This window comes from Canis lupus, chromosome 10, assembly GCF_003254725.2.
Source record: "Canis lupus dingo isolate Sandy chromosome 10, ASM325472v2, whole genome shotgun sequence".
NCBI lineage: Eukaryota > Metazoa > Chordata > Mammalia > Carnivora > Canidae > Canis > Canis lupus.
In genome coordinates, this window is record NC_064252.1 from 34,210,611 (window position 1) to 34,235,795 (window position 25,185).

At 37.9% G+C, this 25,185-nt stretch overlaps 1 protein-coding gene across 9 annotated transcripts in view; it reads left to right on the forward strand.

The window, feature by feature from the left end:
* The window catches only part of SLC41A2 (solute carrier family 41 member 2), a 124,773-nt gene continuing 99,588 nt past the window's right edge, over positions 1–25,185 (forward strand). For 3 of the 9 annotated variants that reach the window (XM_049115358.1, XM_049115360.1, XM_025462293.3), the window contains exons 1-5: positions 5,980–6,086; positions 11,573–11,743; positions 12,299–12,322; positions 22,373–22,464; positions 23,566–24,290. In XM_049115358.1, the coding sequence (XP_048971315.1) occupies positions 23,736–24,290 (555 nt within the window). In that variant the 5' untranslated portion in view covers positions 5,980–6,086; positions 11,573–11,743; positions 12,299–12,322; positions 22,373–22,464; positions 23,566–23,735. Of the gene's footprint in view, positions 141–5,979; positions 6,087–11,572; positions 11,744–12,298; positions 12,323–22,372; positions 22,465–23,565; positions 24,291–25,185 lie in introns of those variants that run through there. The other 6 variants (XM_049115357.1, XM_025462256.3, XM_025462283.3 and 3 more) reach the window with 6 other exon arrangements.

Below are 25,185 nucleotides of genomic sequence, written 5' to 3' on the forward strand. Positions count from 1 at the left end.
CGGCGGCGGCGGCGGGGAGCGCGCGGGCCGCGGGCGCCGGCTCCGGGGCTGTCAGCGCAGGGCCGCGAGGGCGCGAGGAGGCGCGCGAGCAGGAAGGAGCCGCGGCCCGGGGCCGCCGCCACGCCGCCGCGGGGGACTAGGTGAACGAACGCTCCTTCCATCCCCCGCCCCGCCCGGGTCCCCCCTCCCCCGGGCCGGCGCGGCCGCGCTCCGGGGCAGGTGATAATGGAGGGGAAGTCTGCGCCGTGGCCGCGGCGCGGGGTTCGGGCGCATCCCAGGTACCGGAGGGAGGTGGGGGCGCCCGGCCGGGCCCTCTGCGGCAGGGGCGCGGGAGGGCCGGGCGGCGGGGAGCAGCCGCCCCCTGCCCCGCGGAGCCCCCAGCCCCGCGGAGCCCCCAGCCCCGCGGAGCCCCCTCCCCCGCGGAGCCCCCTCCCCCGCGGCCCCCGCGCCTGCGGCTGGCCCTGGGCGGCGGCGGGGAGGGGGCGCGGCGGGGCGGGGTTGGGGGTGGCCGAGGGCGGGGAGGGGAGGGGAGGGGAGCGCGGATGCAGACGCCGCGGGGCGGGCTCGGCAACCCCGGCCCCACCGCTTCGGGGCGCGGCACTGCTCCGGGTCGCTGCCGCCTTCCATTCCTTTCTTTAAGTAAAATATATCTCAATTAAAACAATACCCCAAACGTTCATCTACAGGAAGAGATGATACGTTCGTATGTAATGATGTATATTCCATTTACAGACATGTTGCACATATACGTCCTCTTTCTGTACGTGCAAGCTTGGTTTGTTTTTTTTTTAATTGAGATATAATGCGCATACCATAAAATTTGCCCTTTTAAACTGTGGCTTTTACTTTAGTCACAAAGTTTTGCAGCTATCAGCACTATCCTGAGCGTTTTCATCTCAAAATGAAACCCTGGACCCATTAGCAGTCATTTCTCATTTCACCCCTACCCCATCGTCTGGCAGCCGCTAATTTACTTTCCCTTCTCTATGGATTTGCCTATTCTGGAAATTTCATATAAAAGGACTAATACAACATGTGCTTTTTGTGTCTGGCTTCCTTCACATAGAAAAATGCTTTCAAGGTTTATCCATGTTCTAGCTTGTACTGGTACTTTATTCTTTTTTTATGCCTAGGTAATATTCCATTGTATTGCTGTACCATAATATCACATATTGTTTATCCATTCATCGCTTGATGGACAATCCCGGATGTTTCCACTTTTTGGCCTTGTGAATAATGCTGCCATGAACATTTGTGTACACGTTTTTATGTGGGCATATGCTTTCATTTCTCTTGGGTGTCTTTGTGTTTAACTTTTTGAGGAACTGCCAGACTTTTTGCCCGGTAGCTGCTTCCTTTTACATTCTGCCAAGCACTGTGTGAGGGTTCCAGTTTCTACACATCTTCACCAACACTTGTGATCATGTATTGGCTGGTTTTTATTTTAGCCATTCTAGAGGGTGTGAAGTGGTATTGATTCACATTGACCTAATGACTAATCATATGGAGTATCTTTTCATGTGCTTATTGGCTATTTGAATAGCTTCTTTGGAGACCTGTCTATTCAAATTCTTTGCATATATTTTAATTGGATTTTTTGTCTTTTTTTTTTTTTTTTTTTTACACGTTGGGTATTTGTCTTTTTATTGATGTATTATGTTGTTCATTTATGGAAAAAAAAATAGGTTTGGGGCTAGTTCTGACTAAAAAAGCCAACCGACCTGATAGCAAGCACCATAATGTTTCTTGGGGAAAGCTGAGTTAAGTGCCGTTTACGGTTTTCAGACTATCCTACCTGTCAATTCTTGGGCATCTTAATGCCTGTTTCCATGTCTCATATCTTGAGAAAAGCCACAAAGGTATGCTATGACCAGATTCAAGAGAGACCACACACAGTTGGTGTTTTCATATATTTCTTGCTTGATTTGAAAAAAGTACCAGTTATCACTTTAATTACAAATAATTTATTTTGATGGCTGGTTAAACAAACTACTAAAAATAGCAAACACCAGTTATTCAATTAACATTTCATATGCTTAACTTCTCAGGCAAAGTGGGAGATCTTGTTTTCCTAAGTTTTTGTAGTCTTTATCACAGTTAGACTCATCTATGGGCAAATAAATATTTTTGATGGCGCTGAAGTTAAGAGCCACTTACAGCTGAATGAATACCGGTATGCTTATTTCGTGGTTTATTTCTGAGTACACACAAATTCAGCATTAGCCTTAGCTCTTTTTATAGCAAAAACCACCGAAAGAGACAGGACACCTGCCTCTCAGGAGTTCAGGCTCATTTTCCTATTACTCTAATGTGACTGTTCAAAAATATACTTCCAAGTTTCAGAAATGCTATAGAAAATAAAATTGAAGATTTCCAAGTAGAATTAATGGATAAACAACTGATTAAAACTGTGAAGAGCAGCCCAGTCCTGGTTTTCAACTACTAAATTATAAAACAATGGAAATGGTGTTTAACCCCTTTATGCCTCATTGACTTTCTTAGTAGAAGGAATAATTTCAATATATAACCTGAATGTCTGTTTTTCTTTTAGCTAATGGAATGATTATCAGATGTTTTGAGAATAATAACCTATCCAACCTAGTAGTGATTGTTACTGACTCACCCAGTGGATATAAAAATGTCCCATAGCTACAAATGGTTTTCAAGTTGGCCTTCTTCTTGGTACCTTCGAGTTTTTAGGACTTATTGAGGACTGAAAGTCAAGTGCAATGAAAAATGGGAACATGATCCCTGGGAAATGGTGATCAGAGCAGACCTGCCTCCTATATGGTGAACTTATAGGCGCTTCTCATCTTTTCTCTGAGATTACTGTAGTTACATTTCTATAGCTTAAAAGTAATGTGTGTGTATTTTAATATATATGAATAATAATATATATCTCCAGTAGAGTTCAAAGGCTAGGAGTCTCAGTTGTTTTGTCCTAATGTGAATGCATTTAATCAAATTGCTTTGCCCCTCCCCCCCATTAGCTACACTAGGGAAATGGGAATTTTGACTTGAGGAAGGATAAGAGAGGTAAGTAGTATGGGATCATGTGACATTTTGGATGTTTGGCAAAATTTGCAGTATTTTTTTTTTTTTATGATTTGATTTATTCATGAGAGACAGATTGAGAGGCAGAGATGAGAATTAGGCTCCCTGTAGGGAGCCTGATACGGGATTCAATTCCGGAACTCCGGGAACACACCCTGAGCTGAAGGCAGACACTCAGGCATCCCCCACTGAGCCACCCAGGTATCCCCAAATTTGCAGTATTTCTAAAAGTGGGTGTTGAAAATGGAAATCTTTGGGTAGCATAAAGGGTCTGAAAGAAGAGGAAAGAAAAGCAAGAATGAGAATTTGGAAGGGAAAGTTGTAAGCTATTAAGATAGGTACAATTTATTTAGGCATTTTTGCCCAAGGGAAATTCTAAATAGGAAAAGGTGGAAGAAACCTTCTTTATTTCAGTCTTCTTCCCCTTTTCCCCACCTTGCTTCTCCATGCTACTCTTCTCCTAAGGACCCAGGAGGCCGACTGTAATGACTATTGTTCATGTGTAAGCTTTTCAGTGCGTTAAGTACACCCCTTCTATTTCCAGTTTCAGGTCAAATTGAGATCAGAGTCAGGAAATCAGATGAAAATTAAAGTACTGTGAAAATACAGTCTTATTGTAAAGCTGGATTGGAGAATTTAGCTTAGATCTGTGCTTATTCTGTTCCTTCTTAATTTACCTTCCCAGAGGCAACTGTAGCACCTAAAAAGCTGCGGGTCAGGTCTCCCCTCAGGCAGGGAAAGTCCTGAATCCGGAAGTTGTCCTCCTAGGAATTGGAATGGAAAAGGAAAACTTCCTTTGAAGGCATCCGAGTGGGAGAGAGCCAGTGAGAGTTTAGGGGTGGAGCCTGTCTGGAATATTGACCTTTATCCTTAGGTGAGTCACTTTCTCCAGGAATTGCTGATGAGATAGAAAGAAAAGTGCCCCTTTAATCCTATTTTCTCCTATTTAGGGGGGAGTGAAAGTTCTGTTATCTTTGCAGAGAGGGAAATAAGAGGTGTCCTCTTATCAAATGTATCGTGTTGTGTGTATTTTGTAGGCTAGTCTAGGAATTTAATAATTTACAAAATAGGAACTGAGAACTCGTTTTCCTTGGAAATAGCTAAACCTCTCAACAGTTTTTGAGAAGGTGATTGTTTCATTGTGTGGTTAAATATAGAGAGTATTAAATCTACATCCTAACTTGTTTTACTCCTCAAATATTTACCAGGTGTCCAGTACTTAATAGGTACTGGACTAGGCCCTTGGGATTCAGCAGTGAACAAGAATGGGTCCTTGCTTTCATGGAGGTTACTCGCCTAGCAAGACAACTAGTGCAAGAATGATCACAGTAAGGTGGAATAAATGTTAAAAAGCTTAGAATACTTTGGGACCACTGAGGAAGGGGAACTCATCTGGGAGGGTCAAGGGAAGTGCTGGTTAATAGCGAAGGGTCACAAAGTAAAATAGGAAGTAGCCAGGTGAAAGGGAAGAGAGGATGAGCAAGAGTTTTAGGAAAAAAAGAACATCTGGAAAGGCCAAGAAGTGAGATAGGGTAGTATATACTAAAATAGTATTTTTCAAACTGCAGGCAACTAGGCATCCATGAGTAGACTGTAAATTCAATTTAGTGGGTTGTGACCTGCATGTTTTAAAAAAGAAATCAAATAGAAAGAAGAGCGTATCACACATAGTAGATTGTGATATGTAAAGTTTGAAAATCTGCTACAGTGGAAACAGAAAAAGCCCTGTGTGACCACAGCCAGAGGTCTTAGGGATGATGATGCAGGATTTAGTTGACCTTATTAAAGAATTTGGATTTATTGTAGAGGAAATGAAGCCACTGGAAGTTTCAATAAAGACCTGATTAGATTAATATTTTCTGAAGATCCCTTTGAATGTCCCAATTTTTCTCTATTTGAATATAAACTGCAAATTCCTTGGCCCAGTGTTACAGGTATTCCAAAGTTGGTTCTAGTCTATTTTTTTCTAAAGAATCTTTCCACTATTTTTGGTATTGGAACCTCCCATTTCGTAAAGATTTATTGTCTGCCTAAGTGCCTTTGCGCTGACAGAAGGTCTAGAGGAGTGGATCATGCTTCTGTCTCACTCATGTTGAACCTCTGGCATTTAGCTTACTGCTTGGTACCCACTAGGGATTAAGCAAATCTTTGTTGATAGAGTCTAAGCATTCTTAATTTTAGAACTGTTACATAGTAGGAGAAATGACCTTGGCATTTCTAATAATTCTTGCTTGTGCAAAGAAGTAGGCTTTATTAGAAATTCTTTTTTTCTCAGTTGGAATCGTGTTAGTGATAGAGCCATATTGATTTATTTAAAATATAATTTAGGGCAGCCCCGGTGGCTCAGTGGTTTAGCACCGCCTTCAGCCCAGGGTGTGATCCTGGAGACCTGGGATTGAGTCTGGCCTCCGGCTCCCTGCATGGAGCCTGCTTCTTCCTCTGCCTGTGTCTCTGCCTCTCTCTCTCTCTCTCTCTATGTCTGTCATGAATAAATAAATAAATAAATAAATAAATAAATAAATAAATAAATAAAATAATAAAATATAATTTAACAAAAAGCACTCTTAAAACAGTAGCAGAGAGAAGAAAAAGAACAACAGATTTTCTGATTTGGGAGTTTTTCTTCCCAAAGAGTATAGAGCAATGACTGATTATTCATGAGAGGAGGCAATCCAGCAGTCATTTGTATTTTGTTTGGATAGGCATTTTTTTGAGCACTCACCAAAAGACAGTTTTGTGGAGATGGCTAGGAACAAAGAGAATAAATTAGATTAAAATGTATCAATCATATGAACTTAATGGAGAGGCAACAGAATATTAAAATTTTGGTCTTAGAAGTAAAAATAGAATATCCATATATCCCAAAGAACTTACAAATAAGAATCTAATGATGTCAGTTTGTTGCCAGAAAATGATTGTACTGTCACAGTACTGTGACTTCACAGAATTAGATTGTGAAACCCAACTGTGAAGGAAAAATAAGTATATGGTTTCAATAAGTGGCAAGAGAAGTTATGAAAAATTCATGAAAGGTAAATTTCAAGCTCTGATTCAAATTTCTCTTTAATACACTTTTGAGATGTGAAAACTTGGCTAATTAGTTTTGTAAATTAGATTTTATGTAGCTTAAACATGAGTGCTAGAATCTAATTTTGCTAATATGGGATGGCTTTTTAAAAATACTGAATTTTATATTTTTATGTTCTACAGAGTCCTATTTTAAACAGTGAATTGTAGAACCTAAATTGAAACTGCTAACTTGTATAAATTTATCCTAAGGAAATAATTCTAAATATGGGAAATTATTATGCACAAAGATGTTCATTTTCATTGCAATGTAGTTTAGTCAAGAAAATGTCCTGCTCTAGGGAAGTGATTCATTAAAATGTGGCAATGCTCTTGAAATTTAACCATTAAAAGTACTTTTTTAGAGCAATGATTTCTTATTACTTTTTAAATTAAAAAATAAAAAGTGTTCAATATAACAAAAATTCAAATAATATAAAAATATGCAAGATTTAAAAAGTGAAAATGGTATTTCAAGTCCTTACCCTACCCTATCTCCACCCCCCACCCCTCAACCTAGGCCATCCTAGTTCTTTATAAGTAAATACTTGGAGCAGTAGACCTTTTTCTGATTTTGAATTGTACTCTCATGAGGGTCTTCTGGTTCTTCTCAAGTTGGGTAGGTGGAGACCAAGTGGGTGGGAACCAGGGTGCTAAAAACCCTATACTGCTTTGTTTGTTCCTATTATATATATATATATGTGTGTGTGTGTATATATATATATATATATGTATGTATGTATGTATTTCACATAGGGTTTAATTTAAACAAATAATTGCTTTGCATTAAAAATAAATGTTTAAAAACTATGGGCCTGATTTATCAAAATGAAGTCCAAGCCCTCTAGGAATTCCAGGTCTTACCCAGTTTACCATTTTGCTACACAGTGATAGGAATGTTCTTCTCAGATCTTTTGATTTCCCCAGGAGTTTTTAACCAGTCAACTTGTTAGAATGCACTCCCCCACGCCTCCACCCTGACTTTTTTTCCCATCTCTCTAAATCTTACCTGTTCTTTAAAGTTCTGTTCACCTTTGTTTTGTTCATTCCTTATTTCAACATGTATTTAGCGAACACCTACATTCTGACTAATACTGAATGGGAAATATGCAGAATTTTGTACCAAAACTCAAACTAGTAAAGGATGACCTTCGTGTAAATAAGGGCAATAATGTTTTTTGCAAAGTAAGAGCATTGTGGGTAGGACAGGTACTAAAAATAGAAATGGTGTCCTCTACAGTTTTATGTGGCACTTATAAAAGGGCAATTTATGATACAGCTACATTTCTGGATCTTCAGTAAGTACTTGTTCATTTATTAGCTGAGTAATAGAAAATGCAGAGTTCACTTGTGAATTAAGGATGAGACTTCAAGAAGGAGCTATTTTCATTCTTGAACAATCAATTGTGTTTAAAAATAACTTGAATCCAAGTTACTGGATGCCAGTGTTGGGCATGAGCAGAGCTGAGAATGAGCCTTGGAAGGACCTTGGTGCTGTCAACCTTGTCTCCTGTGGCCACTTACACTGGTGTGGAAGGATCATAACAGAATACAGGTGCTGTCTTCCGTATCATTACCTGGTTAGTCAGAAAGTCATGAATTCAATTCCTGCATCTTTATCTTACTAAGTTTACAACTTGGGCATATTCCTTAACATCTTTGAGACTTAGTTTCCTAAACAGCAATGTGTGGACATATGTGTCTCCCAGGTTTTCAAAAAAGACTATGAGAGAGCCGGAGCCTGATCTGCTATTTTCTTCATGATATCTGCCACTTTCCTCTTTATGTTTTTAGATAAGCAATAATTTTTATAGTAACATTTGAGTTTTCTTTTTTTAAAGTCAGAAAACTCTTTTTTTTTTTTTTAAAGATTTTATTTATTTGTGAGAAACACACAGAAGCAGACACAAGCAGAGGGAGAAGCAGGCTCCCTGGAGGGAGCCTGTTGTGGGACTCCATCCTAGGACCCCAGGATCACGCCCTGAGCCACTCAAGCATCCCAAAAAGTCAGAAAACTCTTGTACTCTAGCCTTTCCAGATTATAAGTCTTCAAAATAATTCCAGGCAAACTCATGATGGATTCCATCTTTCTAGCACTTCATGTTCTGGTTGAGCAGACAGTTCTTCAGAATAAACCCTACAATTGTGGTTTAAGGTAGTCTGTTTTATTTGTAGATTGTAAAAATGTTATTTAGATCCCTTTTTAAAATTAAAAAACATCAGATATGATATGTAAACCTAACAATGGTGTTAGAGCTACTTCCTATTCCAGCTTTCATTTTCTTTTTTTCTTTTAAACACTGGTTTCCTGAAGACCTTTATTGTTCAGTATATCTAAGTACTGTATAGTATACATACATAGTGGTCAGTGTATAAATGTAACACTTTATAGCTTGCTGGGCAGTTTAATTAATTAAATTAAAAGTAGGATAGGATTTCAGTGCCCTGGTGGTACAGTCGGTTTAGTGTCTGACGCTTGGTTTTGGCTCAGGTCATGATTTCAGGGTCGTGAGATGAGCCCTGCCTTGGGCCCTGTGCTGAGCATGGAGTCTGCTAAAGTTACTGTCTTCCTCTCCCGCTCCCCACCTCATTCGTGCTCTCTCAAATAAATAAATAATGCTTTAAAAAAGTAGGATGGGATAAATTATATAAAAGATAAATATTAAACCTCAGTTGATTTTTTTAAAAAGAACATTAGAACAAAACAGTGGATCTGAAAATTATAAGCCAGGGTTCAATACAGCAATGTATAATATTTTTGTGATCATACGGTATAGTATATTCCTTAGTAAGGGGCAAAAGAGGTGGAACATTAGGTTTTGAACCTTTTATAAAAAAATGTATAAAAAGGGATCCCTGGGTGGCGCAGCGGTTTGGCGCCTGCCTTTGGCCCAGGACGCGATCCTGAAGACCCGGGATCAAATCCCACATCGGGCTCCCAGTGCATGGAGCCTGCTTCTCCCTCTGCCTGTGTCTCTGCCTCTCTCTCCTTCTCTCTCTGTGACTATCATAAATAAATAAAAATTAAAAAAAATTAAAAAAAATGTATAAAAAGAATGATGAATAATGATGATGATTAACATTTTTTGAAGGCTCAATACACTGATATATGCACTTTACATGTACTAATTTATTTGATCTTCATAAAGACCCAGTGAGGGAGATATTTTTTTTTTGTGAGGAAACTGAGGTGAGAGGCATAGTTTCCACAGCTAGTGAAAGTCAGTATATAAGCCAAAACAATTTGATTTCAGAGCGCAAGCTCCTAACTAGTGTCATTATCATTATGTGTTGATACTTCTTGACATTGAATTTTTTGAAAGAAAATCATCTCTCTTAATTGAAGTGTGGAGATTTGCTGAATAAATCACTTGGAATTTCCCCATAAAATCACTCAATGCAAGTCCTGTTATTGATTAATTCATTTAATGAAAGCATAGCAAATACTTACATAAGCTTTGTACAGTTTCAGACCTAGCATAAAGCATTTGCCAGTGGTTCCACATCAGTAATACAACTTTGAACAGCCAGTTAATATTCTTTCCTCTTCAAAATGTACTTGACTGAAATCTCTATACTCAGGTGTAGGATTTTGTGCATAGGTTTCATAATCTGAATTTAAAATCATATTACTCTTGAATCACTAAGTTTTATGCCTGAAACTCATAAGACACTGTATTAGTGTAATTACACTAACTGAAATTTAAATAAAATCTTGGAGAAAAAAATTAAATCGTATTACTCCTTAGAACAAAACCTAGCCCTTTCTCAATCCCTGGGGGTAGTGCTATATAGGCAACCTAAGCATGCATTTGAGCATTAGCAAGGAAGCACCAAAAGAGAGAAAAACATTAATTTTTGTAATTTTTATTTTATTTTTAAATTTTTTGGGGGCGCCTGGGTGGCTCAGTCAGTCGTTTGGGCGTCTGCCTTCAGCCCAGGTCGTGATCCCAGGGTCCTGGAATTGAGCCCCACATCGGGCTCCCTGCTCAGTAGAGGAGTCAGCTTCTCCCTCTCCATCTACCCCTGCTCATGTGTGCTCTATCTCTCACTCATTCTGTCAAATAAATAAAATTAAAAAAAAATTTTTTAAAGATTTTATTTATTTATTTATCAGAGACACAGAGAGAAAGGCAGAGACACAGGCAGAGGGAGAAGCAGGCTCCATGCAGGGAGCCCGATGTGGGACTCAATCCCAGGACCCCGGGATCACAGCCTGAGCCAAAGGCAGACACTCAACCACTGAGCCACCCAGGCGTCTACGTTTTATAATTTTTAAAGAGACAATGAGGTAGTCTTTCTAGAAAAAAAAAATCATTAGTAATTTGTTTGGAGTTATTATTATGAAATATATGTGATGGTTTGTGGGAATCTGGCCCTGCTTTGGAGCATGGTGGGGCAGATACAGTTACTTATTCACAATTATCTAACAAATATAAATGAAACCTTGGCTATGAAAAATGAATACAGCAGAATAACAGCTATATGGTACTGTTTAGGATGTGTTCATTAAATGAAGGCAGAGTAAGAGAAATATACTTTGTTTTATTATTGAAAAGCAGTTTCTTAACCTCAAAATAGGATTCTCTGAACACCTTTGCTAACTATTCCTCAAGTTTTTTCAAACAGTTGTACTAACTGATATGTCTGCCTTTTAATTGTGCTGACTATACTGGGGAATGAGTGGAGAGGGAGAAGTAGGGAAGAAAGGGGCAATTTTGGAGCTCCTAGGAGTTTTAGAAAGAGGAAATTATGAGTAATCACTAAAAGTAGCTTCATAGGATATTATTGAAAAGGAAATTTGGGGGATATTTTATAAAATGCAGAAAGCAGGATGTAAAATAATATATACAGTGTGAACCTATTTTTGTTTTAAACATATATAGAGAAAAATTTAGTAAAAAAAAAGTTATATATACCAACATGTCATTAATGAATATCTCTGAATGATGGGTTTCCAGAATAAACCATTTTTATGTATCCTTGCTTTTTTTTTTTTTTTTTTTCTGAGAACCTATTGCTTCTATGAGAAAAAGAAAAAAGAAAAAAAACCCAAAACCCTATCCTAGGTGCACTAGAAGCACAGTTTCAAATGAGCTGGGAAAGAAGGAAGGGTAGTCAAGACACTTTTTGAGCAAAGACCATCATGACAACTAAGTTGATTTTTAGGTGTCTTTGAGGGTAGTTAGCTTGAACTTCAAGTTGGACTTAGAGCTTCCCCTGCGCCTTTTTTTTTTTTTTTTTTTAACTGATATTTGAATAAAAAGGTACATAGCCCTGACCAAAGGGTAGAGAGGAGAAACTTGATTGCAGGGAGTAAAGATACTGAGTTAGGACATTGTTTCACTTCGCTGCCAAGATAATTGAGTAACATAACACTGTGTACCTGTAGTTTACCTAATCTGGGAACAGTCTCTTGTACCGATTCCATGTGTTTGAACTGACTTCACAGCTCTGTGTACCCGGGAGTACTCTTTAAGGAAAGTGCAGTTTGGGAAGGTAGAAGATCAGCTTCATCTCCTTGGGTGCTGCCATTGTGAAAGTGTCCCAGGGAAGGTGACATTAGGCTACCACCTGAGGAACACCTGAGAGAGGGAGCTGCCCTGTTTCATAACTTTGGAAGGTAATGTAAATTCATGTGGCCTGTGCATAAGGGTCCTGCTTCACCTCTGAGATAGGGGAAAGAAAGAGGGGGATGGTGGATAGACAGAAGTGCTTTGAGTAAATAGTTGAAATGAGATACTGTGAAAATTATGGGGCACTCTAGGTCTAAAAATGGAGAAGAAAAAATGCTAACTTTACATGTGGCCCATCCTTTCCTTCGCTTTCTTAAAAACAAAATTTTATTTTTCTTTTAAACCTTAACACATTAGCTTCCTTTCTTCCTTTATTCTTAAAAATAGAATTTTCTTTCTCTTAAATTTTGACACATTGGTATTCTTTCTGCACCTTGAAATTCTGGAAGCTTTCATTTTCAATTTTCAGTTTAATTATACAGAGCTAAGTGTATATTTTATGTTGGTCCGGAAGTGGGTTTGCATTTGTAGGGTCTATAAGAACATAAGCCTGTGTTATGTGGGGGAAAAATCAAAGTATACTTTTGTATGAATTCTGAAGAATAGTTTTTACTCATTTGAAATGCTGATGAACTCATAACTTCCTAATTTTGGTATTTCAGATTCACAAGTGCCAGAGAAAACTGGTAAGGAAATATATTTATGTTTTAGTCTTATGTACACTATGGTTTACACGAAGGTGTTGAGTCAGTTTATAAAAAAATAATACAATAAATGTTGGTTTTTTTAAAAAAAGAATTATAAAACTAGTACCAAAGAAAATAAAACTAGAAGTATAACATTAAAATGGATAAATTAATCATAGATTTGAATTTTTGATATACCTGTAAGCTTCTTTGCTGCTAAAGGAAAAAAATAAGATGGCTCAATATTTATTAAAGAAAAGTAAAAATATCAGTTTTCAGTAGCAAGGCTAACTGTATTGTTTCTAAATAAAGTTTCATATGACTTCATGCATGAATGATTGATGAGAAGGGGATGTTCTCAGTAGTAGTTCTCAGGAAATTAATGAATGTCCATTGCTTGTCAATTAAAGGAGAGAGTCATTAAGTGAGTTTTTGAATAAGATACATGAAAGAAATGTTTAAGACAGAGTAACAGAAATAAACTTTTTTAAATTTAATTTTTATTTTTTAAAAGATTTTATTTGTGAGAGACACAGAGAGAGAGAGAAAGAGGGAGAGAGGCAGAGGCATAGACAGAGGGAGAAGCGGGCCCGAAGTGGGACTCATCCCAGGACTCCAGGATCAAGTCCTGAGCTAAAGGCAGATGCCCAACCACTGAGCCACCCAGGCATCCCTACTTTGTTTTATTATTGAAAAGCTTAAAACAGGGTTCTCTGATTGTACTCTTTTGCTATCTAACTATTCCTCAAGTTTTTTCAAATAGTAGCACTAACCGATATTTCTGGTAATAGTTGACTTCCTGTCTTAGAAAAAGAATTTGTGTATTGCTGTGAACTTAATCAGAATATCTAGTTAAATGATTGAATTTTTCGCCCCATTTTTTAGTTGGTTTGATAGGGGCTAGATATAATCTAACTGATGGCACTTGGTAGAATAAACTCTACTTTGTTTATGCAATACACTTAGTTCTTTGAACACACACGTATTTATTCTGTCAATATTTTCTCAATAAGTAGAAATGGTTTAACTATGAATTGTGTTGTAGTTGACTCATTAGCTTGTTTTTGTTCTATCCTAAATAAAGCATTCTTTCAAAAATTATTTACTTATTTATTCAGTGGAATTGAAGGTAGTGATTCTGAAACAAAATTAGTTGCTCTGGATCTGGTTTTCTTTGAAAAATTGTTTGAGATGTGTTGGGGATTTATTATACAGAAGATTTAGTATACCCGCTGATTATTTCTGGTCTTAAAACAATTCTTTACAAATGTTTGGTTGTTTTTTAGGCATATAGAAAGAATTGATAAATTTCAAGACATTACTCTTTTTTTGTCAGTGTGCGATTTTAGAAATGAGTGATTGTTTTATGTAGTCAGCTAGGTTTTGGATCTCAGTAGTTGAATCATGTCCGTGACTTCTCAAGCTTTTGTGTTTGTTAAGAAATATCAGAGCCAGCAATTTTACAGCAATTCATTGTTACTGAGATAGCAGTTAATTGTTCTTTCCTTCTCCCAGTTTTTAGTAACTTGCCAGTAAAGTTTGATGTCACTACCTATAACTTAAATGAAACTTACATGAGTGCTTAAATTCAGTTTAAGTCAAAGAAGTCAAGTTTTTAAAAGAAGATGGTTATGTATTTTAGACAAAAAAGAAAAAAAGGCAGGGAGATATTCTCATTGTACTTTAGAGGTGAGCCTTTTAACCAGAGAGGATGGTGTTTGTGAGATGGTGTCTTATATTTTAATTTCTAAGTACTTTTTTAAAAAAGATTTTATTTATTTAATTGAGAGAGGGTGAAAGAGTGTGTACATATGCATGCAGGGGAAGGGGCAGAGAGAGGGAGAGGGAATCCCAAGCCTATACGTGGCTCCCAGCACGCAGAGCTGGACATGGGGCTTGATCCCAGGACCTTGAGATGATGACCTGAGCTGAAAGCAAGAGTTGGATCCTTAACCGACTGAACCAGGTGTCCCTCAGTTTCTAAGTATTTTTAAAGGAGCTGAACAGTGATAAAAATTTATAAGATGTAAATTACTATTACTCATCTGTTGTTTGGACCAATTTGATACTTCGATCTTGTAAAGTCTGTGGGACAGTTATTGAATTGACTCACCTTCATTTCTTAGAATTGTTATGGTGGGATAGTTACTGTAGTTACTGTTCCTTGTTTAGCTGCAGGACATGATCAGAAGACATTCATGTATTTTTTCTAGTTATATATTCTTAACTGGATACCATGAATTATATTCTTCTGCCAAGCAGTAATAGTGCCTTTGGAATTCTTGAGATTTCTTTTATATTTCCATATTGATTTCTTTTGAGGGCCAAGTGATCTATTACATATCACAGGAAACACAACATGTCATTTCTGTCATGTGGGAACGAAATGGATACGTTTCATTTTAAAAAATTCTCTTTTTTTAAACTGTGATAGGAAAATTGCTAACCATTTTTGGCATTTAATTTTGACTGTTCTTTCCTCTCTGTACCCTTAGTTTTACATTGATTTGGGTAGATTTCTTTGAGGTGGAACAATCTGGTAGAAAGTGTAGAAGTGGAAAAGCTGAATAAAGGAAATTGGATTGAATAAAGGAAGCTTAGAAAAGAAAATAATATACCTGGTTTAGATAACCTAGTAGAAGGAATCAAGTCATTGTGAAACATTAGGAAGTTCAAAACAAACAAACAAACAAATACACCTCAAATAAGCAATGTAGAGTCCAGTGGATGAGAATGATGAGATCAAAGGGCTGAAAATGAGAAATGATTTTGGTAATAGCTGTAGGGCTAGCTCAAATGGAGAAGAGAGTTTTTCAATATGACTCAATAGTCAGGCTGTCAAGATCTCTGATCTCCATAAATGGTGCTAGGGTGTCCTCCTGGGTTCTGGTGAGTACCCTCATGCAGAGTGCCTCTGCATGAGGTCATGTCAGAATGGCAGAAAGTGGTGTTGGGGTGAACACAAGAATACGAGGGATGATTGTTTAGGAGCTGTTTGGGATATGTGCTAATTGATGGTAAATACTTAAGGAAAAGAGAATTGCGAATAGGAAATGGAGAAGCTGAAGTTCAGGTCATGAAATTGAAATCTAAAAGGTTTTTAAACATAATTTTTGCTTAAATGGAGGAGTTAATCATTGAGAGAAATTGGTAAGAATTTAAGTTTACATAGGTTTAAAACTTAAAATGAAAATAGTTAAAACTGAGCAGCTATAAAGTCAACCTGCTGTTTGGGTGCTTCAAAAAAGCAAATTAAATAGACATAATCCTTCTTTATGAACTGATTATACAATTAAATAGTTAAGTACTTAACTGAGTATTATTCAAAAGAATGAACCAAAATTGTTTATGAAACAAGGAAATAATTTGTAGATCAGCTGAAGTCTGGTTTTGTTTGCCATAATCTTTCTGAAAGCTAATTTAATTGACCACATAATACATCCTCTTTGGTTACTACCTACTTTTGAAGAACAAACAGAAACACAGAAGACATATACCCAAAGAGAAAGCGAAAGGAGCAGAAAGTACACAATTTATACAAATATATACGATTTATACAAATATATTTATACACATATAAAATACCCACCTGATGGACAAGTTGAGATTTTTGACTAAATGTGGTAATACTGGTAACAGTAACTCAAATCACTTTTGGTATGGGAAGATAAAGTATTAAGCTCTCATTTAATGCCTTTCTTAATAATTAAGGCCTGCTAACTCACAGGTTGGCTGGGTTTTTTACATGTATTATTTAACCTTCGCAATGAAACAACACCTCCTCTAGCACAAAGAATAAAGCAACACACATAAAATACACTGCTTTTTCCTAAGTTTTAAAAACAAGCAATTTGAACATTCATGTTTTTCATTTTTGTAACTGAGGTAGAATTCATAAGGAGTGTCTGGTATTAGTTTATTTTCCTTAAAGTCAGTTACTCCCTGACATGACTATAGACCAGTGCTGTCCATGACAAAACTGTCAAAGGGAATATAGAGTGGATTCATCTAAATGTGTTCAATGGAAAGCTGTCTTTTAGTCTGAGATTTTGCCTCTTCTATGTGCTTTTTTTTTTAATTTTATTTTTCTAAGTTTTAATTTATTTGCTCATTTTAAGTAATCTCTTCTTCCAATGTGGGACTCAAACTCACGACCCGGAGATCAAGAGTTGCATGCTCTTCTGACCTAGCCAGTGGGTGCTCCTCCCCTTTTACATTTTGGTGTTAAAAGTACACTTATATTTTTAGAAAAATATCATTTAAAAAATCTTTAGATTTTTGTATATATATATCATTTTTAACAGTTTTATTGAAATATAATTGACATACATCACTGGGTGAGTTTCAGGTTTACAAAATAAAGATTTGACTTATGTATGTTATGAAAAAATTGCCACAATAAATTTAATTAATATCCATTATGCCATATAGATAGAATAAAGAGAAATGAGGAGGGGAAAAATTCTTTTTCTCCTTGTGGTAGAACTGTTAAGATTTACTTTACTTTTTTTTTTTTTTTAAAGATTTTATTTATTCATGATGGGGGGGGGGGCAGAGACACAGGCAGAGGGAGAAGCAGGCTCCACGCAAGGAGCCTGACACGGGACTCGATCCCGGGTCTCCAGGATCACGCCCTGGGCTGAAGGCTGGCGCTAAACCACTGAGCCACCAAGGGATCCCCAAGATTTACTTTTCTAACAACTTTTATATATCCTACAGCAGTGCTAACTATAGTTCTGGTGTTGCACATTATATCCCTAGTTCTTGTGTATCTTATAACAGAAAGTTTGTACTCTGACCTTTTTCCTCAGATTCCCCCATCTGTTCCCCCTGCCTCTATCTCTGGTAACCACAAATTTGATCTTTTTTCTTTGAGGTTAGGTTTCTTTCCTTTTCTTTTTTGTCTTTCTCTTTTTAAAAAAGATTCTACGTATAAATGAGATCATACGGTATTCCCATTTCTCTTTTTTTGACTTATTTCACTTCCTTCGTAAAGCACAGAGTCCATTCATGTTGTTGCAGATGGCAGGTATTCCTTGTTTGTTTGTTTTTATGGCTGGATAATATTCCAGTGTGTGTGTGTGTGTGTGTGTGTGTGTGTGTGTGTGTATTATATATGTACACACACGACAACTTCTTTGTCTACTTACCTGTCAGTGGACACTTAGGTTGTTCCATTCTGGCTATTGTAAATAATGGTGCTCAGAACACAGGGGAGCAGATATCTTTTTAAGTTAGTGCCTTTGTTTCCTTTGGATATGTTCCCAGAAGTGGAATTGCTAGGTCATATGGTAGTTCTATTTTTAATTTTTTGAGGATCCTCCATACTGTTTTCCATAATGGCTACACCAATTTACAATCCGCTGGCAGTACATAAAGTTCCCTTTTCTTCACATTCTGATCAGCATTTGTTATCTTTTATCTTCTTGTTGATGGCCATTCTAATAGGTGTGAGGTGGGAACAATTGATTTTAAAGATTTTATTTATCTGACAGAGAGAGCACATGCGATCAGGGGGAGGGGCAGAGGGAGAGGGAGAATCTAAAGTGGATTCCATGCAAAGCATCGAGCTCTGGGTGGCTCAGTTTCACAACCTGAGCCAAAACCAAGAGTTGGACACTTAACTTTTGAGCCACCCAGGTGCCCCTTGGGAAAGATTGTTTTTAACTTGGTAAAATTTGAGGGGAAGTTTGACTGGTTAATGAGATCTAAATATTTGCAAACCACTGTTTTAAAACTCTTTAACCATAGATGGAACCCATAAGTGCTCAGTAGATCAGAGACTCACCGAAACTTAAATAGGCAGGAATCTGTATATCAGAGTCCTTTTTAAAAGATACACTTTTAGGTAGCTTTTGATAGATCATGTTATGGTAATAATTCCAGACTCGTGGTGGCTTTCAACCACAATGCTTTATTTCTTCTTCACATTACATGTTGCCTGTGAGTTGCTGAGGATTGGCTACAGTAGCTGGGGCTCTGCAGTAGCTGGGGCTCTGCACGCATCTTTGTCCCAGGACCCAGTTTGAGGAAGCAGCAGTAACCTAGAACGTGCCTGTCTCATGACAAGGAAAAGAAGACATAGCTGAACTGCTTCTGCTTATAGGTGTTTCTGCTGCTGTCATTCTGTTAGCCAATGCAAGTCACGTGGCCAACTCTGGTGTCAGTGGAGATGAGGAAGTCTAATCCTCTCATAGTCCCTTCAAGGAAGGTGGCAACAGGTGGAGATAATTCCTTACAGGAGGGCAGCAATAATGGGAGTAAAATAGTCTACAACATCATGCATACTGAAACACTCATGTAGCGTGTATGAGTAAAGGACAGTAATAAATAGATATCCACCATCAAACTGAAAAAATATAACCAATACCTTTGAAGCCCCCTGTATGTTTTTTTTTTTTTTAATATTTTATTTATTCTTGAGAGACACAGAGAGAGAGGCAGAGACACAGGCAGAGGGAGAAGCAGGCTCCATGCAGGGAGCCTGACGCAGGACTCGATCCTAGGTCTCCAGGATCAGGCCCTGGGCTGAAGGCAGCGCTAAACCGCTGAGCCACCCGGGCTGTCCCCCTGTATGTTTTTATACCACTTAGCCAAATACAACCGTTCTTTTGAAATTTGTGTTTATCATACCCTTCATATATTCCAGTGTATGAATATCCCACAATTTAGATTTTCTCTTGAGCTAATTCCAGTTTTTTGCTAGCACGAAAATGCTGCTAAGGGTATTCTTTATGTGTCTTCTGGTATACAGTGCAAGAGTCTCTTCAGGGAATGAATTTGGGGTGGAATTGCTGGAATGTGGGTCATATACATCTTTAATTTTAGTAGATAATGCCCATTGTTTTCCAAGGCGGTATAACATTTACAGTTGCATTAATAATGTTTTATGTATTACCAGTGCTCATACCTTTATTCACATTTGAAAGTGTGACTCATTTTGAGTGTAGTGAAAGTAAATCAGATTCTTTTTTGAATGTGTAGGGAGGTGCTTCTCAAACTTGTGTGTGTACACAAATCACTTGGGGATGCTATTAAAAGTGAAGGTTTTGATTCATAGATTGGGGGTAGGGATGGGAGCTGAGAGCCTGCAAGTCTAACAAGCTCCCAGGTAATACCAGTACTGCTGGACCATAAACCATATTTAGAGTAACAAGGGCGTAAGGCAGTAAAATAGAGTTGTCTTCTTTGGAACAAAACTGCTAAATGACAGGATTTGATACAGCTACTCAGTCTGGGGTTTTTGAATCATGCCTCATATTTTCATTGACATTAGATGATAGTATAGATAATTTTTTTTTCATTTTGCAGTTTTGGAAGAAAAAAAATCCCAGGACACAGTTTTAACCATTCTACTTGTACTCTACTGCTCCAGATTTTTAAATTTGTAATTTTATTTTATTTTTTAAAAATATTTTATTTGAGAGAGAGAGAGAGCAAGTGAGTGAGCCCAAGTAGGGGGAGGGGCAGAGGGAGAGGGAGAAGTAGGTTCCCCACTGAGCAGGGACCCTGGATGCAGGACTCGATCCCAGGACCCCAGGATCATGACCTGTGCCAAAGGCAGATGTTCAACCACTGAGCCACCCTGGTGCCCCTCCCCCAGATTTTTTTTTTTTTTTAAATTTGTGACTTCTATTTTGTGCAAATATTGGCCATCAGTGAATAAAGTAGCAGATTCTTTGTTCTTAGAGATTTGTTTCTTTGTAACACAGAGAATTCAGGATTTAAAGGTAAAGAATGCCAGGGGAATATTTTATGTCATTCTTCAGTTACTTAGTAGATTATATTAATGTAGTACTGACCTAGCCGAGGAGAAACAGTATCTTTAGAACTTTAATAGAATAGCCTACCTTGAAATCCTGAAGTTGCAAATTAAAAATAAAATAAATTTAAAAATTTAAAAGCAGTAGAGTACTACTGTTTCCCTTCAAGTGGTGGTGGTGGTGGTGGTAGAGGAGACTTTTTGAGGTGCTACTTTTGATAAAATGGCAGCTTCAGAATGATGTCACTTCAAAGAGAAGTGAGAAAACTCTTCCAGAGGCCTTTCACTCTAAAGTAGCCCAGTAACTTATTCACTCATTAAATCAAATGTTTCCTTTAGAGCCTTTATCACAGATTATCTTATTTGTTTGCTCATATGGTGTGTATCATCCCCAGCACAAGATAGAATCCATTAGAAGCAGGAATGGTGCTTGTTTTATTAATTTTGTGTAACCCCAGCATCTAGTAGTCACTCAGGAAATAGTAAGAAAACAAAAATGTAAAATTCCAGGGAAGGACTTAGGTCCTGCTGGAGCCACTTGTCATGTGATCTGGAGGGTAGGATACTGTTGATTGATAAGCCTACCTGAACTGCATGAAATAGAGGAAGAACAGATTCACGTAGGAAATGGAAATTTGTGTCAACTTAAAAACAGTGCCTCCCAGAACAAGGCAGCCCCATGAATGGAGCCTTGGGCTAGATTTCAGACCCACCTCATGGTCTCTGTGCACAAAGGCCCTGGTTGAATATCCATCTCTCCATCTTACCTTCCAAATTGCTTGTGCCAAAGTAAGAATACTAGGAGCAAAAGTATGAGCTGTACGAATCTTTCTTTGCATCTGGATCCCGCTTGGCCAAGTCTGTGTTGACTGTGTGCTTAGCCATGCCCTGTAAGCATTCTAATGGAGAGGACTTGTCTTGGGAGATTCCTCCCCACCCTTCACCTTCTCTTCCTTTCATTTTTCTATCTAGTGTTAGTTGGTCAAGTTTCCCCAGTTCTCTCCATTTTGATCAACCGGATAATTCTGCTTCAAAAGGAAGAAGAAATTGCCTGTATCCATGACAGGCCCTTCAGTAGTATAGACTTATCTTAAAGTTCAATCACTTTGAGGTTTGTTTTATATTTTATTTAACTGAAGATCTCTTTGAGGCAGTGAAATGCTCACTCTTTAAAAAAAGAAGCAAATGGGTAGAAGGAACAGAAAGCCACTCAGTCTACTCATATGAGGCTGTTGGGAACCTCATAAGTTCCAGAAGTATAGCTGAGCCTCTTATTACATGGAAAGTTCTCGGGTAGCTATTCTGGCCGTCTTTCTTTTTCTGGGACTACTTGGTTTCTCCTCTGCTTTACTCTGGACGTTAGTTCCATTCATCTGATTTTCTTTAAACATTGCCTTGCTATGTATGTTTACTGAAAACCTGCAAATGGCAAAAAATGGCCACTAGTACTTAATCTATTCATTGAATTATTATTTTTTTAAGATTTTATTTATTCACTCATGAGAGACACAGAGGCAGAGACACAGGCAGAGGGAGAAGCAGGCTCCATGCAGGGAGCCTGATGTGGGACCTGATCCTGGGACCCTGGGGTCATGCCCTGAGCTGAAGGCAGACCCTCACTAACTGAGCCACCCTGGTGCCCCTACTCATTGGATTTTTATGGCAAGTCCACGAGAAGTCTGCACTATAATCCCTTGGGCGAGTTTAAAAAGAAACATAGATATTCCTGGTCAGTAGTAGATCTGGGGTCCCACAATCTGTTTTAAAATGTTTCTCAGTAGGATTCCAGGATTCCTCCATAATCACAAAAAGGAAGGAAAGAAAATGAGTGAATGATGAAATAGATTAGACAGGCCATACCACCTGCTTGCTATACACCTCTGTTTGCTGTTGATCTTCCTATCAAAGGAGTGGACATTGTAAGGAACTGACAACAAGCATTGAAGGATGTAATAATTTTCATTAAAAGCAGTGACTGGCAGTAGTAATTATCAGTTCTCACTTGGTGGGTGGCAGTGCAGTTGGGCAGTGAGAACACCTATCTGTTATCAAATAAGTGCCAATTTCTTGATCTCGATGCTCTTGGAAGTACAAGGCAGACCTGGATGTTCCTGACCTGAGGCCTTTAGACCCATTGCAGTGGATCCCTTTGAAAGCCTGTGTAGCTCTGGCAGCAGCTGTCCAAATAGTCAGGCTCTCTACCTGGGTGGGTGGTATATGACCTTGCAGCTTCAGTGCCTATCACTGTCAAACTAGCTACAGTATGTGTCTGTGTCCCTTGATTTCAGAGTCTTTAGAGAGGATTTGGTTGCTGGCCAGCCACTCAGAAGCCTACTCTGGGATTGGGGGTCAGAGCGGACTTTGAGAAGAGCATTAAGTAGTAAGTGCATTGTAAGCTTTCTTTTGGTTGGCTTGCAAAGTAGAACATTTAGTGAGTATCTGTAGCTCCTTTTCTTTGTAGTTATTTTGTAGATATTCCTAAATCAGTTGTAATGAGTTGTACAAATATGATTGCAACCTATTTTTATATATGAAATAAATGCCCTAAGCAGTGTTCAGAATATTTACCAAATATTTTTATGGCAAACATTAGCATTGTCTCCTCATGTTTTAATAAAAATAACATTTTGATGAATTATATGATACATTAAGTTGTAAATAAAGTAAGTTTATTATTTAACATTTAAATATAATGCCATATTCTTTACTACTTATTATATACTGACATATGTAAAGAGTTGTAACAATTTGATTCTGAGACCTCTGTATAGTAATAGAAGCCATCACTAAAGATTTATTCATTTATTTTAGAGAGAGAGAGAGAGAGAGAGAAAGACAGAATCTTCCAGCAGACTCCCAGCTGAGCAGAGCCTGCAGCAGGGCTCCAACTCCTGACCCTGGAAATCATGACCTGAGTTGAAACCAAGAGTTGGTTGCTTCACCGACTGAGCCACCCAGGCACCCCAGAAGCCATCACTTTATTTAATAAATTTGTTCTCTGTAGAATTGCAGAGACTTGATGGCTTTACATAGGTATCAATTATGTAAAGTATGCAAAGATAAACACTTTTAGGGGGATCCCTGGGTGGCTCAGTGGTTTGGTGCCTGCCTTTGGCCCAGGGCGCGATCCTGGAGTCCTGGGATCAAGTCCCGAGTTGGGCTCCCAGCATGGAGTCTGTTTCTCCCTCTGCCTGTGTCTCTGCCTCTCTCTCTGTCTGTCATGAATAAATAAATAAATCTTTAAAAAATATATTTATTAAAGATAAACACTTTTAACAAAGATTTGAGCACAAAGTTCTGTACTTTATTTCTGTTTAGAAAGTAGCTGTATGGCTCAAAACAATTATGTGTTAAGCCCACGAAGCATAGTGTCATTACCTTAGGGTTGGTTTAAGAACATAAGTGTTTTATATGAGAATCTTAAGTATCAAGATAGTTAATCTGATTTTTTTAAAAAATTATTTTATTTTCTTCTTTTCAGATCCAGTCCCTCTGTGGAACTTCTATACACCTTTTCTTAGTAGAAACGTTATTTCCTACAAAATGAAGGCAACATCTTAATTCAAACCAGCATTTGTGTGGTTCTGATTTACCTACAATGGTGTACAAAGCTTGAGGTCTAAGGAGTACAGGGTCTTTTGCGATGACAATATGACTAATAGCAAAGGAAGATCTATTACTAATGACATAAGTAGTGGTCCAAGTAGTGGAGGAGGTTTAGTAGACTGGACTTTAAGCTTAAATACAATTCAGTCTGATAAGTTTTTAAATTTATTGTTGAGTATGGTTCCAGTAATTTACCAGAAAAACCAGGAAGATAGACACAAAAAAGCAAATGGCATTTGGCAAGATGGGTTATCAACAGCAGCACAGACTTTTAGCAGTCGATCTGAGCAGCACATGGAGTTTCACAGTTTCTCAGAGCAGTCTTTTCATGGCAATAATGGGCACACACCAGGAAGCTGCAGCCCCAAGTATGACGACTATGCCAACTACAAGTTCTGTGATGGAAGGAGTACTGCAGAGGCTGCTGCCATGCTACAGAATGAAGATGCATCTAGTGAAGGGGATGAAGACGCCATTGTGGAAACAAACCAGAAATCACCAAAGGAATCCAGTGGTGTCATGGCACTGCAAATACTTGTGCCATTTTTACTAGCTGGTTTTGGAACAGTTTCAGCCGGCATGGTTTTGGATATAGTCCAGGTGGGTTTGATTCTTTGTTTATCTTCACTGTCTTCATTGTTGAAAATGCTTTGTGTAGGTTTCTAATCTCAAACATTCTAGATTTCTAAATCTATTCTAGATTTAACTTATCCCTCAGTGAAATGAACTAATGCTGACTCAAGCAGAGAATGTGTTGTTTCTAGTGTTTTTGTTTGTTTTCCTTTAGAGGTTCTGAGAGAATAGTCTCATTCTGTCAAGTGACACTTCATGAAAAAGTACAATGATAAAGTAACCCCAACATGGGTACAATGCAAAACCCAATAAATATTATATTTAAATACTTCTTTATCTTTAAAATAAAACATATACTTGTTAAAAATGAATTCAAACAATGCAAAGTATTAAATAAAAGATAAAAAATCTTCCCTCTTCCTCCTCTTCAAACCAAATTCTCTTCCCCTCCATAGGTTAAGAGTTTGTGTGTTTACTTGCCGATATTTTTCTATGCTTACATATATACCTATGTACAGTTTCTTTTTCAGAAATAAAAGTGAAGTGCTATATATATTTTTCTGCCACTTATTTTAATTGCTTAATAATATATCTTAGACATCTTTCCAAACTAATAACAAAGATGTTCTACGTTTTAAAATGAGAGCTTGATATTCCATTGTATGAACATACTAAAATGTATTCAATACTCTCCCATGCTAGTGCTATAATGAATACCCTTATAAATATATCATTATACACTTACACTAATATTTTCATAGGATAGATTTTAAGAATGGGATTTCTGGGGATTAGGGTAGGTGCATGGGTTTATAATTTTATGGATACCATCAGATTAACTTTCAAAAAGATTGCACCAAATATTTATACTCCTACCGTTAGTATAGAAATACTTTTATTTTTCCATGTCCTAGTCAGTATT